The sequence below is a fragment of the Scyliorhinus torazame genome, chromosome 19, assembly GCF_047496885.1.
Source record: "Scyliorhinus torazame isolate Kashiwa2021f chromosome 19, sScyTor2.1, whole genome shotgun sequence".
NCBI classification, from domain to species: domain Eukaryota; kingdom Metazoa; phylum Chordata; class Chondrichthyes; order Carcharhiniformes; family Scyliorhinidae; genus Scyliorhinus; species Scyliorhinus torazame.
Window position 1 is genome coordinate 131,961,065 of NC_092725.1, and position 15,579 is coordinate 131,976,643.

The 15,579-nt window shown below is 45.9% G+C and overlaps 1 protein-coding gene across 4 annotated transcripts in view; it reads left to right on the plus strand.

Annotated features, from left to right (window-relative positions):
- The window catches only part of cttnbp2 (cortactin binding protein 2), a 208,846-nt gene extending 200,907 nt beyond the window's left edge, over positions 1 to 7,939 (plus strand). For all 4 annotated transcript variants that reach the window (XM_072485237.1, XM_072485238.1, XM_072485240.1 and 1 more), the window contains 2 exons: positions 2,987 to 3,094; positions 7,146 to 7,939. In XM_072485237.1, the coding sequence (XP_072341338.1) occupies positions 2,987 to 3,094; positions 7,146 to 7,373 (336 nt within the window). In that variant the 3' untranslated portion in view covers positions 7,374 to 7,939. The remainder of the gene's footprint in view (positions 1 to 2,986; positions 3,095 to 7,145) is intronic.
- Positions 7,940 to 15,579: the final 7,640 nt, after the last annotated feature.

Genomic DNA, 15,579 nt, shown 5'->3' on the forward strand with positions numbered 1-15,579 from the left:
CGTCAGTAGTACTCTCGCCTCCTAATCAGAACAGTCTGGATTTCAGTTCCGCTAAAAGCCTTCAGTGCTTATCTGTCCAAGGCAGCAGTGAATGAGGAATGCATTTTCGCTGGAGGTGCTGCCCTTTTTGTGATTATGTTAAAGTGGGATTTGCCACTTCAGTCGGTTGTAAAAGACACTATTTTAAGGGGGTTGCAGCTACAGAGAGACCTCCAGATGCATGTACACAAATCTTTGACGGTAGCAGGACAAGTTGAGAAAGCGGCATACAGGATCCCTGGTTTATTCATAGTGGCAGAGGGTACAAAAATGAGGAAGTTGTGTTAATATATCACAGCACGCAGATATCCTCAGCTAGGCTATTGTGTCCATTTCTGCACATCGCACTTTAGGGTCATGGCCTTAAAGAGGGTACAAAGAGATTAACAGGGATGGCATTGGTGACGAGGGACTTTAGTTCTGTGGAGCGAGTGAATAAGTGGGCGGCACAGTGGTTAACACTGCTGCCTCACAGCGTCAGGGACTCGGGTTCAATTCTGGGTGACTGAGTGGAGTTTGCTCGTTCTCCCCGCGTCTTCATGGGTTTCCTCCGGTTTCCTCCCACAGTCCAAAGATATGCAGAATAGGTGGATTGGCCATGCTAAAATTTTCCCTTTGCATCCAAAAGATTAGGTGGGGTCACAGGAATATGGAAGTAGGGAATGGGAGTGGGCCTAGGTAAGATGGTCTTTCAGTGGAACGGTGCAGACGTGATAGGCCAGATAGCCTGCTTCTGCACTGTAAGGATTCTATTCCTTGAAGCTCATTGTTCTCCTTAGACCATAGAAGGTTAAGAGGATATGGTTTTGATAAAGTAAATAAAGAAAAAGCAATTCCAGTGGGAAATATATCAGTAATCAAAGGTGATTGACAAAAGAACCAGAGGGAATCATCTTAAATAGTGAACTGTTGTCATATGGAATGCTTTGCTTGAAAGGGTGGTGGAAGCTTATTCAGAATTAACTTTTAAAAGAGAATTGGATAAATACTCAATGGAAAAATATTATTGAATTATGTGGAAAGAGTGGGAAAGTGGTACTAGTTAGGTAGGTTTGCCACGAGCATGATGGACCATCTTCTGTGCTGTACAATCCTTTGATTCTATACATAAAGCAAGGAATTTTGGGCAGCACGGTAGCACAGTGGTGGGAGACATGGTAACACAGTGGTTAGCACAGTTGCTTCACAGCTCCAGGGTCCCAGGTTCGATTCCAGCTTGGATCACTGTCTGTGCGGAGTCTGCACGTTCTCCCCGTGTCTGCGTGGGTTTTCTCCGGGTGCTCCGGTTTCCTCCCACAGTCCAAAGATGTGCAGGTTAGGTGGATTGGCCATGCTAAATTGCCCTTGGGTTAGGTGGGGTTACTGGGTAACGGGGATGGGGTGGAGGTGTGGGCTTATGTGGGTGCTCTTTCCAAGAGCCAGTGAAGACTCGATGGCTCGAATGGCCTCCTTCTGCACTGTAAATTCTGTGATTCTACGAATTTCCTAGTTGTCTTTGCCAACAGTCCTCCTTTAACCAACAACACTAAAAACAGCAGCCCATAACCTCCTGGCTCCCCACCTTCTGATCTGGGAAGTGTCACAAAGAAGCAATAGAGAATTCCTCTCGGTGGACTTTCCCCGGAAATTGTCCAGAAGGCCAACTTTGCAAGGCCAATTTGCACTGGGCTGGGAGCCATCCGACAAAGTGATTTCAACTGCTAAGTTCAGATGGTTCTGCCGATTTTACCCTCCTAGTATCTCTGAAAGGGTTTAGAAGAAAGAAAAGCACTTCTAACTTCAGTGTAACTATTAAAGATGCAAACCGAGCCCCAGGTGGGACACCCCCGACCTCCTATGTGATCCTGGGACACCCCCCCCTGGTGTCTGACACCCTAACTTCCACCCCCGATGACTGACTCCCTCCTTCCACGCCCCACCCCCCATCACCAAAGTCTGACACCTCTCCCGCATGCCCCTCCTGAAATCCAACACATCTTTTCCCCTCCCAATGTCCAACTCCTCTCTCCCTCGAATCCCTACCTCCACATCCCGACTTTCCATCCGTCTGTCCTCCAAACATGCCTCCCCTCTGGCCTGTGATTTTCAATGGGTTCTTTAAAGCTTTATGTTAGCTCGTGCTGCAAACGAAAGGGGACGTGTTCTCCTCCCCGCTTCTTTTACACCTCTCCGCTGGAGGCGAGGACTCCCTTTGCTTCTTGAGTCTTACCCAGCCTGAGTCAGGATGGTCGGGCTAAACGGGCGCTTTAGAATTTAAATGCAGTTAAGTTGGTATGGAGAGGCAGTCTGCCACTGATTGCCACTCCGAAGAGGTTACGGCTCATTATTTAACTGCTCATTTGTTACTGTCTGCAAATTCTTGCTGTGTGCAAGTTACTATCAAAACAGTGGCCCTGGCTTCCAAAATAATTCTGGGGATATGGTGATTTCCTCCTTTCCACTGTGAGACCCACCTGAACTTAATCTCAAAGTTGGCGTTGGCTATTCAAACTTTAAAATGCATTAACTTTCATTTAACTCCTTGTGATTCATCTAAATATATCAATCACTTCAAAATGTTAAGATTGTTATTTGGCATACATCTGGAATGATGATGTTCTCGAACTTTACTTTTTAGTTCCTCATGCATGACAAAGCTGAACTTTATGTAAACATAACATATGCCTAATGTTGATCTCTTTGACTAAGTTGAATGTTCATGATGTTGATCAGTACAATAATGGTGGCCTCCTTAAAAAGAACTGTATAGCTTCTGGTATGCGCTGATTTTTAAATACATTCCTGTAACAATTTGCTCCTAACTTATTTAGAAAATGTTTCACAATTCACTGAATTGACTGCAATTTTCATTTTGAGATGGTTAATCATTCAACGTCGTAGTTTGAAGTAGATAGTTGCAGTTGCGATTTCTGCACATTTTAAAATTGACATCTTCTCTATGTCACAGATCGACGTGTCAAGGGACCTTTTATTTCTGATTCCTGATTTCCAGAGTGATCAGTCATCCCTAAAGATGCTAAAAGATCATTATCCTGCTCCTTTACCAGCACCAGAGGTAATAAAAGTTTGGAACCTCAGATTCTTCATTCTGCACTGTTTTAGAGAGATAATTGATGCATTTCCTCCAGATAATAGAGATCCCATAGAAGGAAATTGAACAAGGGACGGATTGAGCCCTTTGTTGAATCTTTGCGGATAATTTGTAATGTGGGTGGTGTATTCAGCTATGCTGCTTGTACAATGCATTCGGTCCATTCTCCACTGCAAACTTGCCTCACAATTACTTCCTCATTTTGAATGGTCCATGTGGGATGGCTTGCGGTGGCACTGAGTTGCATTCCAAAGGAATGGGCAGTACGGTAGATCAGTGGTTAGCACAGTTGTTTCGCAGCTCCAGGATCCCAGGTTCGATTCCCGTCTTGGGTCACTGTCTGTGCGGAGTCTGCACGTTCTCCCCGCGTGTGCGTGGGTTTCCTCCGGGTGCTCCGGTTTCCTCCCACCGTCCAAAGATGTGCAGGCTAGGTGGATTGGCCATGATAAATTGCCCTTCGTGTCCAAAAAGTTGGGTTAGGTTGGGTTACGGGGATAGGGTGGAGGTGTGAGCATAAGTAGGGTGCTATTTCCGAAGGGCCGGTGCAGACTTGATGGGCCAAATGGCCTCCTTCTGCACTGTAAATTCTATGAAAACTATTGTCCGTGCATCTCCGAGTAATGAAAAATGGAGTATGTTGCGCAGTGTTTCTTTAACCCGTATGCAGTGGACAATACCTTTTATTCACGCTCTCACAGTGTTACGGTTAATCAATCATCCCATCAACAGAAGTTATTCTACAGAGTACTAAAAGTTCACACTGGACCTTAATTTAACTTTTGAGTGAGTAACACGACAGAAACTTTTTAAAAAATATATTTTTATTAAGGCATTCATAATTTTAACAATTTTAACCACATGGTATCAAAAGAGCAAAATGAACACCACGCACCCAACCAACAACAAAACCCAGCCAACATGGCTTACATAAACAACTCCCAAATCCCAATTTCCCACTTACCTTACCCAACCCCCCCCATGCCTCCTTTTTTACGCCCCCCCCCCCCCCCCCCCTCCCCCGGGGCCACTGCTGACAACTTAATTTTCTCCAAAGAAGTCAATATGGGCAAACCCTTGCATCGAGACCCTCGGGCCGAACTTGATCTTCTCAAGTCTGAGAAACCCAGCCATGTCACTAACCCATACCCCCGACTTCAGGGGTTCCGAGTCCCTCCATGCAAACAAGATCCATCTCCGGGCTACCAGGGAGGCAAATGTCTCTCCACCCCCCTGGACTCCTGGATCATCCGACACACCAGAAATCGCCATCTCTGGACTTAGAACCACCCTTACCTCCAACCCCTCCAGAATCCCCTAAGCATCAGACATGCCCAAAACATATGAACATGATTTGCAGACCCACCCGCACACCGCCCACACCTGTCCTCCATCCCCTCAAAAAATCCTGCTCATCCTGGCCAAAGTCATGTGAGCCTTGTGAACCACCTTAAATTGTATCAGGCTAAGCCTGGCACACAATGAGGATGCATTGACACGCCTCAGGGCGTCCTCCCACAACCCAGCCTCTAACTCTCCACCCTGCTCTTCCTCCAGCTTTCGCTTTACCTCCCCTATTAGGGCTCTCGCCCACTCCATCAGCTCCTTATACATCTCCAAAACCTTCCCCTTCCGCACTCCTGCTCACGACGCTGCTTTATCCTGTAGCCCCTGGGGCGGCAGGTGCGGGAAGGTCATACCCAGGCAGATAGTGACCTTTATCTGTGTGCTGACTCCTGTAGTCCTCGAAGCTTGGTCCTCGCTCTGGTCTGATGATCTGGCTCTGCTCTTTCTTCTGTTGGTGGCGTGATGGTCTTCCTTGTGGTGGCTGGTGAAGATCACCGTTGTTCCGCTGCTGTTGCTGGCTGCTGCAGAGAGATTCTAAGACAGCCTTTTAACCTGTTTGGATTTTACGCCCCTTTTGGGCGGTCTCTGGGTCATTGCCAATCAATTGATCTTTGTTCGATCACCCTGATCGATCAAGTCCAATCGGGGGCTGCCATATCGATTTCGGGGTGTGCACTCACCGGCCATATCTATGGGTGTTAGGGGCATGATCAATCACCCTGATCAATCAAGTCCAATCAGGGGCAGCCATGCCAATTTTGGGGTGTACACACACCAGCCATGTTTGTAGGTGTTAGTGGCCTGTAGGCTTTCCAAATAAGGAGTTTAGGTGCCGCCGTGTCTGGTAAACAATTGTGATTGAATGGATAGTTCTATTGTTCCTGGGATGCCCTGGAGAGAGCCTGTTTCCTGTGCATTGCAATGTCTAGGCTGCAGCTTGCTCATCAATGTTAATTTCAACTGCAGCCTGCTTGTTCTTATATTGGGTCGATTCACCCAGCATCCTATGCAGAATGCCATTTTAGCATAGTTGAAAACTTGGGAATGGATGGCGTGTTGCATGCTGATCTGGGGAATGCTGAGTAAATCGATGGTGATAGCATCTGCTGTTTTTAAAAAATAAATCCATGCACCAGGCTCCATTTTTTAAATCTCCAGATTTCAAACCATCTTTCCGAAATTACAAGGCTATTAAAATCAAATTTCTTTTATTCTTTGATGGGAAGTGGACAAAGCTGTGTTGCCCATCCCTAATTGCCCTTGAACAGTGTGGCTTGCTAGACTATTTCAGAGGGCATTGCTGTGGGTCTGATGTTGCATGTAGGCCAGACCAGGTAAAGGTGGCAGATTTCCTTCCCTGAAGGACATTCATGAACAAGGTGGGTGTTACATTTTGTTTAATGACAATTAGTATTGGTGACAATTGTTAAAGTACTGAATGACACGGCTATACTCTTCTGTTTTAGATTATTATACCAGGTATGTCGCTATTTCCAACAACTTATTCCTCATTGGAATTACTTGCAAATACCTACGTACCAACAATTGCAATCGACAGAATTTCAGTTTGATCTCTCTGCAGAGACATTCTCATCAGAGTGAGAGAGAGAGACGCGCACAAACTTAACAGTTTCATTAATTGAAAACCATCCTTTGTAACACCAATATGCTGGTTTATAGCAGCAGTGAACTTCAATATTTGTAAAACAAAGAGCAGAAAACTTTGGAAGCTCTAAGCAGACCCAACAGTTTTTGTGGAAAGAACTGATTAGAATGTGTACCCTTCTTCAAAACTTATTTAATTCTATGGGCTGATTTATTAAGAGAAATTAGGTCAATGATTATATAATCCCGCATATATGTCACCTTCAAGTAAAAGTTAAGTGTTAATTTCTTTTCTGGATTTCTGCTATGGCTGCTTCCATGCTTAAGAACAATTGGTGGGTATATTGCATTATTTGCTTTTTATTTGAAATCTATTGCTGTGTACCTAGAGTGTACTTTGCTCCATTTATTAGGCTAACTAATGTAAAGTTTCCTGCAGAACTTTGACAATTGGTAACATATGGGTATAGTGGTCCTGTAGCTTCAAGACTCAGCAGTGGCCATAAGCCAACTCAAGTTACCATTCTGCGTCACGCATTCGCCAATTCCTCTTGTGGTATCATAACACTTGGAACAAGATCAGAACAATTAGAATTTTATTCCAACGCATTATTCACTGCAGCACCCCCAAACCCAACATCTAAAGCTGTAAAAATTGTCGGACAACCGTTCAACAAAGGATACTAAATGAGCAGTAATAGTGACAATTGAGCATATTTTGTTTAAAGGTAGGGGAAATAAATGACATGACCATTTGTTATTTTTGGAGATTCATGTGGACCAGCTTAGCTCACTTGGCTGGACAGCTTGTTTGTGATGCAGAGTGAGACCAACAGCGGCAGGTTCAATTCCCGGACCAGCTGAAGTTATTCATGAAGGCTCCGCCTTCTCAACCTTGCCCCTTGCCTGAGGTGTGGTGACCCTCAGGTTAAATCACCACCAGTCAGTTCTCCCCTTTCAGGAGGAAAGCAGCCTCTGGTCACTGGGACTACTTTTACTTTATTTTTGGAGATGTGTGGTAAAATTGATTTATTCAGAAAATATTAATGGTCTGTTGGTTTTCCAGGTTTCTGACTGTAGTATAACAAATGGCACACCCAGGTCAAGCAGCAGCATTAAAAAAGTCAGCCGATCGGGGATTTCAAGAGTGAAGTCGCATCTACCTGTACTTCTGAATAACACGCACCGTATTCACCGCAGCAACAGTAATACAAGGCATTCAGAATCGAATAACAATTCAACCACAGGGGTTTGGAACCTCGGCAAAACTCTACATGAAGCCAATAAAAAATAAGAATATAATTATGTATGAAGGCCTTTTCACAAAAGTCTTCACTTTAACAATCTACGTATGATCCACAGATCTGTAATATATTAAACAAAAATGTAAAGTTCTTCTTTATTGCTATATGTTTATTTGGGACCACAGTGACTATCTATTGAATGTTGTTGGTGCTATGACAAAGCACGAGATTTTAGTTGTTACCTTTCAGTTTTATTGAATACTTGGGTTGTGTACCTAAAAATGGCTGTTTTCTTTTGCCAAGAGAAAGAAAATTTATACAAACAGCAAATGGTTTGTTGCACATATAAACATTTGCAATTGCTGTTAATACATTGTTGTTAATCAGGGTTTTTCCACAGAAGTATATATATTAGGAAGTGCGAAGAACCATGTGGTACATAGTTCGTATCCATGGCATGGTATGTACAGTATACGCAAATGTATTTACATTTTTAATATAAAAACATCTTTTCATTGAATGTTATTCAGTGAATAGAATGTGGCAATAAATGTCAATGGAAATGCTGATTTTCCTTCAAAACAAGAAGCCATATTAAATGTTTTAATGGATTCTCTCAGTGCGTATTTATTTTATAAATGTGTCATGCGTGATCACAAATGTGCAGTTACGCTCATTTCTCACTGCATGTCCGGATAAAGATCGCAGCTCATACACAATCGAGCTGCAGAAACAGATGATAGCATTCTCACCCCTTTATAAGAATGCTTTTTTGGTTTACTTGAGCCATTGCAAATTGTTTTGAGCAGTGAGTCGCAACAGGTAGATAGGACTATCAGTTTTTAAATTCAGAAGTCTTGGGTGAGGTTTTCATTCTGCTGCCTGTACTGATTGAATGTCCTCTGCAGTAGTTGGTAAGTTAAGTTGCCCAACAATTTGGTTGCAGGGAAAAGCCAGACGGTATCATTCCTCTTGACCAAGTGACAGACATTGTAGATGATCACCTGGAGCTATTTTATGCTTTAGGTCTGAGGACTCTCTGCAACTGGAGGCACCTTAAAGTAAATATGTTTTTGAATTTATGATGGGCCATAATTTGCTGGAGGAGTGAATGCTTTCTTGGCCATGTAATAATAATCAATAATCTTTATTGCTGTCTGTGCGGAGTCTGCACGTTCTCCCTGGATCTGCGTGGGTTTCCTCCTGGTGCTCCGTTTTCCTCCCACAAGTCCCGAAAGACGTGCTGTTTGGTAATTTGGACATTCTGAATTCTCCCTCCATGTGCCCAAACAGGCGCCGGAATGTGGCGACTAGGGGCTTTTTGTGGTGATATACATAAAAAGTATACAAAGGGTTAATGTACATACACTGCACCTAGCTAGACACTAGAGGGAACACCAGAGACATGACACACAGGCAGTCAACCAATAGGTCAGTAAGATAGGACACGACCAATGGGCAGTCACGATACACACAGAGGTGACACTACCACAGGAGGGCGTTACACCAACCTATATAAAAGGACACATCACACATGCTCAGTCTCTTTCCAGTGGAGACACTCAGTGAGTACAGACACAGGGTTGATTGAAACACATCACTCTCACCCCGTGGATTGTAGCAGTCTGGTTCGTCAGTCTGAGTAGCTATAGCAGGATTAACAGGAGCGTCGAATCCAAGTAGGAGAATTGTTAATAGTTTAATAAACGTGTTAAAGCTATCTCCAAGTCTGAACCTTCCTTTGTCAGAGTCCACATCAAGGAAGCAGCTTATGCTACATCAAGAGCATAACAAAACACTTTTCACAGCAACTTCATTGCAATGTCAATATAAGCCTACTTGCGACACTAATAAAGATTAATTACTATATTATAAAGTAGGCTTACATTAACACTGCAATGAAGTTACTATGAAAATCCCCCAGTCACCACATTCCGGCACCTGTTCGGGTACACGGAGGGAGAATGTCTCCTATTAGTTAGATTTGCTCAGACTCTTTGTAGCTGATACTTTGCACCACAAGTTGCAGAAGGTTTGAGCTAAAAAAAAAATATAGCATGGAAAGAAACCGGTCTTTTAGAATCTGAGTGAACAGGACAAACAACTGTGCATCCTTTAATTAATCAGATTGAAGTTGCAGGACTGAAGGAGCTGGAAGCGAAGTATGGCTGGAGCGGGGCGAAGTGTTTAGATACATGCAGGTTCAAGATTTTGCCAGAAAGGAGATACAGAGCTTCCCGGAGTGTTGCTAACTTTTGGTTGGTTCAATTGGCTCTGTTTTATAACCTTTGCTCTAGAGTCGCCAGATATCTTTATGATACCGCCACGAGGTTCAAGTTCGAGTAATGACCAATAACTCAATACACCGATTAGTAAGATTTAAATCAAAGCACATTTATTATACACAGTAATCGCTACTCATGCACAGATTCTACGTCGAAGCTACTTCTACGACTAACAGGCCTGTACTTAATTTCGGGCTGGCCCACCAGGTCGGGCCTTTCGTTCGGGTTCTGAGTCTGCGGGATTCGAAGTTGGTACAGATTGATATCTAGGAGCGCCTATCTCGTAGCGAGCGTTGACTTAAGACTTACGGGGCGGGATTCTCCGAAATGGAGGCAGAGTGTTGGCGCCGTCGAGGTTCACGACGGCGCGAAACGTCCCCTATCCTGACCGATTCAGGGCCCGATAATGGGCTAGGAGCGGTGCCGCGTCATTTACACGCGCCAGGCCTTGGTCACACGTAAAGGCGGCGCCGCATAACTGCCATCACCCGCGCATGCGTGGTTGCCGTCCTCTCCGAGTCCGCCCCGCAAGAAGATGTCTGACGGATCTTGTGGGGCTGCGGAAGAAAGGAGGTCCTCCTTCAGAGAGGACAGCCCGACGATCGGTGGGCACCGATCGCAGGCCAGGCCCCATTTAAGCCCCCCCCCGGTGCAGGATCCCCCCCCGGCAGCGACCAGGTGTGGACGGCGCCGGGGGGAACCCGCCATTTTGGACAGGCCGCTCGGCCATTTTGGCTGTCTCGGGCGATTCACTGTACCGCGCCGCTCAAAACGCGATTGTGCCGGTCTGGCCGCTTCCATGAATCGCGGCGGGAGGGTGTCGGACTGGCGTCGCGGGAAAATTTGGCGACCCAGGCGATTCTCCCAACCGGCGCGGGAGCGGAGAATCACGCCCAAAATCTCTCGCCGGCCGTTGGACCGGTCACGGTCAATGTTGGTTCGCGTTGCTGGGTGACCCGGTCAAGAAGAACGATTTGAACTTGGGGGCTTAACTTTATAGTCCCATGGGGCTTCCCGCCTTTCGGGGCGGACCCCGTACCTGGTTCCAGGTGATTGGACTTCGTTCCAAACGCTTGGTTTGATTTCTCCAATACTGGAGCAGTTCCCTGATCGATCGGCGGTCTTGAGGTGTCCGTTAACCTCGTTTGTCTTGGCTCCTGCTGGCGCCGGGGAGTCTGGCTTAGTTTTGTTTGTCCCAAATGTTGCTATTGTTCCCGGGGATTGCTTATTAGTATGTAGATGGTTGCTACATTATTATGCAGATGGCTGCTAGTATCGGTGCTGTCTGGGCCTTTGCAGAGTTAAATACACAGCAAACGTGCACCTGCTGGTTTCTGCCTGTGTTGGCTGAATTTCCCTTCAGCCTTTGGTGTTTGCCATTTTAAATCGGGACTTGGCCAACTCAGGTGGCTACAGGAGGAACCGGCCTCCACATTGCTGGAGGAGATGCTGACGACAGGTGGACTGGAGAAGGGGGTAGTGTCAGCGGTTTACAGAGCTATTTTGGAAGAGGATAAGACATCACTGGAAGGGATCAAAGCAAAGTGGGAGGAAGAGTTGGGAGAGGTTATGGAGGAGGGGTTCTGGTGTGAGGTGCTCCAGAGAGTAAATGCCTCCACCTCGTGTGCAAGGTTGGGGCTGATACAGCTGAAGGTGGTATACAGAGCACACCTCACGAGGGCGAGGATGAGCCGATTCTTTGAAGGAGTAGAAGATGTGTGTGAGCGTTGCGGGGAGGGGGAGGGGGCGCTAATCACGTTCATATGTTTTGCTCCTGTCCAAAGCTAGAGGATTACTGGAAGGAGGTTTTTAGGGTAATTTCCAAGGTGGTGCACGTGAAACTGGACCCGGGTCCCCGGGAGGCCATATACGGGGTGTCGGACCAGACAGGGTTTGAAACGGGGGCGGAGGCAGATATCGTAGCCTTTGCCTCGTTGATCGCCCGAAGGCGGATCCTGATGGGTTGGAGAGCAACCTCTCCACCCTGTGCCCTGGCGTGGCGGGGGGACCTGTTGGAATTCTTGACTCTTGAGAAGGTTAAGTTTGAACTGAGGGGAAGGATGGAGGGGTTCTACAATTCATGGGCATTATTCATTATGCACTTTCAAAAACTGGATAACATCGAACATTATTTGGGGGGAATGGGTGGGAGGGTTGGGGGGAGGGGGGCGGTGTGTATTAAGGGTGACTATGGGTGATTCCTGATTCCTTTTAGTCATTTGTTTATGTAAACATGCGGGCTAATGTTTGGGGTTTGGTGAGAGGGTGGGATCGTTGTTACTGTTATGGGGAATTACATATTTGTTGCTGATTATTGTTTATTGTTGGTGGGTGTAAATTTGGGAGAAAATGTGAAAAAGGAGAATAAAAATATTTTTTTTGAAAAAACAAAAATTAATCTGATTGAAGAATTATGAAATATACAGCTCAAGGACGGAGAAGGAAATAGGTGTTGTAATTGTGATACATCTGTCATGCTCAGAGCTGTGTGGATCTCATGTCTCTGGATGTGGCCATGCAAAAACCTATGGGTGGACATGCAGAGGGAGGCTGGGGCACAACCAGACCCATTTAGGTAGTTCAGGGAGTCCCCCAAGTGCTTCTCACTTTCCAACCGGTATTCAGTTCTGAGAATGGGTCAAGGAAATTGGGAATAGAGCCAAGACCAAGGTGGCTCATCTGTGCAAGGGGTGGAGGAAGGTCAGGAAAGTGGTCGGTGTCACAATAGTTAGGGGAGAAGATGATATCTGTGGCTGCAGATGATACGTTGCCTCCCTGGTGCCAGGGTCAGAGGAATGGGAACCTGGGTACAGGCAGAAGATTAGCAAGTGTGTATGGAAGGTTGAGGAGGCAACGATTGGAAAATAGGCAGCAAGAGAGTGCCACAGAACCATGAAATCCCTACAGTGCTGAAGGAGGCCATTTGACCCAGCGAGTCTGCACCGACCTTCTGAAAGAGCATCTTTCCTAGGCCCGCTCCTCCCACCCAAACCCCACCTCACCAACACATCTTTGCACTGTGGGAGGAAACCCACGCAGCCACTTGGGAGTACGTACAAACTCCACACAGTCACCCAAGGCAGGAATTGAACTCTGATCCCTGGCGCTGTGAGGGCGCGGTACTAACCACTGTGCTACTGTGTTAGGTAACGAGTGGTATGTACGTCAAAGAGACTATAGTGAATAAGGTATAGTGAATGTGCTGAGTTCACAAATAAATTCTTGGAAGTATGATTTCATAACTATTACTGAAAAATGGGTTAAAGAGGGGCAAGAGTGACAGCTCAACATTCCTGGTTACAGGGGTTTCCGATAGGGTAAAGGGGCAGGGGGTATAAAAGGAGAAGGGGGCTGCAATGCTGGATAAAGAAACACAGCTGTGAGGATGCCGGCACACTAGAAGGAGCATCAAATGAAATGAAATGAAAATCACTTATTGTCACAAGTAGGATTCAAATGAAGTTATTGTGAAAAGCCCTTAGCCGCCACATTCCAGCGCCTGTTCAGGGAGGCTGTTACGGGAATAGTGCCATATGGGTTGAACGGAGGAGAAAAAGGAGCAGTCACATTGTTGGAAGTATACTATTGAACCCCAAAAGGTCAGAGAGGGATAGAAAAACAAATAAGGCAAATTGCTGAAAAGTGCAAGGATTAGCGTGCAATAATATTAGGGGATTTAAATTGCACTGATATTAACTTGGAATACATTGAGAGTGAAGAGATGCAGAGGTTTTAGTATTCATAAAATGTATTGAGAAGAACCTTTCCGCTAGTATGTAGCAACAAGAGAAGAGACCGTGTGTGGGCTGAGCTTTTGGAATGAATCTGAGGAAATGGACATGCTATCTCCTAGAGAACAATTTTGTAGTAAGTGATGATAATTCAGTTAGATTTAGAGTAGTTATGAGAAAGGATAAAGATGGACCAGGTGTAAACATTTTAAATTGGCAAACTGTCAATTTTACTAAGTTGAGATGTGATTTTGCTAAAGTGGACTGGAATCAGCTACTTGAAGATAAATCCGTGTCAGAGCAGTGGGAAGCAGACCAGGAAGAGCTAAAGAAGGTTCAAACCAAAATACATTTCCACAAAGAGAAGGGGTGGGATTCCTAAATCTGTCTCCCCATCCGCCTGCCCTGGATGTCAAACAGTGTAAGGCGTAAGATGAGGCAAATTTTAAAAAGCCAATGTTCAAGAACCTAATGCTGCAGATAGCCTGTAAAAGAATAGAAAGTGCAGGAGTGGAAATACAATGGAAACTAAGAAAAAAGAGAGCATGAATAAATATTGGCAAGTAAAATCATAGCACCCCCAAAGCTGTTTTATCCACTCATCAAGAGGATACCAAAGGAAGGAATGGTGCAAATTAGAAACTAAACAGGTAACTGTTCTAGTGAAGGTCGAAGGCATGGACATTGCATCTGTGTTCACAAAAGTGAAGGATGCAGCAGCCATGAGGAGGAATGTGATATACCAGATAAAGTGATGGAGGAAATATTGAGGAGTTTAGCATCCCTGAATGTGAATAAGTTACCAGGCACAGATTAAATGTTATGCCAGCTCTTAAGGGGAGAAATAGCAGAAGCTTTGATTATCATTTTCCAATCCTCTCTGGCATGATGTTGGAGAACTGCTAACGTTTGCACCTTTGTTTAAAAAGGGAGGAAGGGATAGACCGAGCTATTACGGACTGTTCAGCCTAAGCTCTGGTGGGCAAACTATTGGATGAAGTTCTGATAACACTATCATCACTATGGGCGGCACTGTGGTTAGCACTGCTGCCTCACACTGCCAGGGATCCGGGTTCAATTCGGGTAACTGTGTGGCGTTTGCACTTTCTACCCGTGTCTGCATGGGTTTCCTCCGGGTGCTCCGGTTTCCTCCCACAGTCCAAAGATGTGCAGGTTAGGTGGCTTGGCCATGATCAATTGCCCCTTAGTGTCTAAAATGTGAAAGTTAGGTGGGGATAGGGCGGGAAAGTGGGCTTCAATCAAGTTAGTCAGAGATTATCTTATCTTAACAAATGCATGCTGACTGTTCTGGGCTAATCTGTGCCTCTTTAACTAGAATAATAGAATTCCTACGGTCCAGCAGGAGGCCATTTGGGCCATCGATTCATTTCCTGGATTGATGGTGATGAGTGGTGAAAATCTGGAACACTCTCCCAAAATGCTGTGCCTGTTAACTTAAATTTTCAGGACCGATCGATCTTTGTTAAAGGTTTCAAGAATACAGATCAACCACGATCGGGTTGAACTGCAACACACTCAAGCGGCATAATTCTTACGCGGCTGTTCAAACTTGGAACATGTCTGAGAACTAATTTGGTGCGAGGGAAGCAAAATCAATTTTGCTAGAATTCACAATTGTTTAATTTCACTCATTTGCCATTTCCTGAAATTCTACTGTTGAAAATAGGAATTGCATTTTCCTAAGATTTTCCTGTCATTATTTCAGGCACTTCAAAAAAATATTTTAATGGTAGTCACCAAAGGGAGCGGCTCAATAGTAGTAAATCAAAGATTTTAAGAAATTAAAAGATCAGGGGCGTCATTCTCCGACCCCCCGCCGGGTTGGAGAATGTCCGTTGGCCGCCGTGAATCCCGCCCCCGCCCCCGCCGAAGTCTCCGCTCCAGGAGATTGGGCGGGGGCGGGAAACGGGCTGCGCCGGTTGGCGGGACCCCCCGCTGGATTCTCCGGCCCAGATGGGCCGAAGTCCAGCCCAGGAATTGCCTGTCCCACCTACGTAAATCAAACCTGGTATTTACCGGCGGGACCAGGCGACGTGGGCGGGCTCCGGGGTCCTGGGGGGGGGGGCGCGGGGTGATCTGACCCCGGGGGGTGCCCCCACGGTGGCCTGGCCCGCGATCGGGGCCCACCGATCCGCGGGCGGGCCTGTGCCGTGGGGGCACTCTTTCCCTTCCGCCTCCGCTACGGCCTCCACCATGGCGGAGGCGGAAGAGACTCTCCC